Source organism: Priapulus caudatus, unplaced genomic scaffold, assembly GCF_000485595.1.
Source record: "Priapulus caudatus unplaced genomic scaffold, Priapulus_caudatus-5.0.1 Scaffold4209, whole genome shotgun sequence".
NCBI classification, from domain to species: Eukaryota; Metazoa; Priapulida; class Priapulimorpha; order Priapulimorphida; family Priapulidae; genus Priapulus; species Priapulus caudatus.
The window spans coordinates 2,991-4,675 of NW_014581270.1; the positions used below are offsets into that span (position 1 = coordinate 2,991).

Here is a 1,685-nt window from a genome sequence, read left to right on the forward strand (position 1 = left end):
ATTCCCAACGTACGCCCGTAGTTTTACCTTGATATGAAGTCGATCACAGGAGTAGTGTAACGCGGTGAAACTCCCCCTTTCTTCCGTCGCGGCGACGTTGGGGTCTGCGCCGGCCTCCAGTAGCATGCACATGATGTTCAGCCGGCCAAGGCGAGCCGCTTGGCACAGGGAGTTCCTTCCGTACGAGTCCGCGGCGTTGGCGTCAGCGCCGTGTGAGAGCAGCATCCGCACCGTCGCCTCATTGTCCTTACTCACCGCTCCCATCAGCGGCGTTATCATGCTCTCTGTAGCGGCGACGTTTAGATCTGCTCCGGCCTCCAGTAGCTGGCATATGGTGTCCAGCTGGCCAAAGTAAGCCGCGAGGTGCAGGGAGGTCTGTCCGTCCGAGTCCGCGGCCTTGGCGTCGGCGCCGTGTGAGAGCAGCATCTGCACCACCTCCTCCTTGCCCTCCCTCACCGCTATCATCAGCGGCGTCTTTTCGCTCTCCGTATTGGCGACGTTGGGATTGGCGCCGGCCTCCAGTAGCAGGCGCACGATGTTCAGCTGGCCAAAGCGAGCGGCGTAGTGCAGGGAGTTGCTTCCGTACGAGTCCGCGGCTTGGGCGTCGGTGCCGGCCTCCAGTAGCAGGCGCACGATGTTCAGCCGGTCAAAGTAAGCCGCGGGGTGCAGGGAGTTCCCTTGGTATGAGTACACGGCGCTGACGTCGGCGCCGTGTAAAAGCAGCATCCGCACCGCCACTTCATCGGACTTACTCACCGCCATCATCAGCGGCGTCATCCCGTGCTCCGTCTCGGCGACGTTTGGATGTGCACCAGCCTCTAGTAGCAGGCGCCCAATGTCCAGTTGCCTGTAGACAGCCGCGATGTGCAAGGAGGTCACTCCATTCGAGTCCACGGCATTAGCGTCAACGCCGGCCTCCAGTAGCAGGCGCACAATATCCAGCTGGCCAGAGCGAGCCGCGATGTGCAGGGAGGTCTGTCCGTCCGAGTCCGCGGCCTTGGCTTCGGCGCCGTCTGAGAGCAGCATCTGCACCAGCGCCTCATTGCCCTCCTTCACTGCCTTCATCAGCGGCGTCACTCCGTTCTTAAGAAAAATTAAGAATCTTGATTTTTCTTAAAATCGATAAGAAATCAATGAGCAATTGTTCGATGACATGAATACATGTTGATAGATTTCTATAAGATCTGTTCGTGATTGTTTAGATTATAATCGGATACTATATATATATATCAGGAGTAGATAATAGGGATTATTACCCCTATTATTACCCCTATTACCCCTATTATTACCCCAATAGGGATTATTACCCCTATTACCCCTATTATTACCCCTATTATCTACTCCTGATATATATATATATATATAATTATGTACTCTAGGACTACTTGACGATCGGCACCCCGGATCTCGCGCGAAGTGCGAAAAACGCCACGTGGCGGCACACTAACACAACAACGCTGTACTGATAGAATAGTATTCCCACGGGTTTACTATAGAGCAGAATTCTGGGGTAATTGCTAAATTGAGCAGTTCTGGCGATTGCACGACGGGTTTGACTACCCAGGTAGCTAGACATTTCCTAGAAATGGTCGTAATTCGAAGTTTGCTACTCGGCGTGCTTGGTTTGCTGTAAAAAACGGAGTTCAAATTTGTTGTTTGTTTTTTGTTGTTGATCAGTGTAGTAC

At 53.3% G+C, this 1,685-nt stretch overlaps 1 protein-coding gene across 1 annotated transcript; it reads right to left on the reverse strand.

The window, feature by feature from the left end:
• Positions 1-255: 255 nt before the first annotated feature.
• On the reverse strand, positions 256-1,065 carry LOC106819725 (ankyrin-3-like; the record flags this gene model as incomplete). The annotated part of the gene is made up of 1 exon (XM_014824322.1): positions 256-1,065. A coding segment is annotated over exon 1 (810 nt), but the record flags the coding sequence as incomplete, so codon positions are not given.
• Between the last annotated feature and the right edge of the window lie 620 nt (positions 1,066-1,685).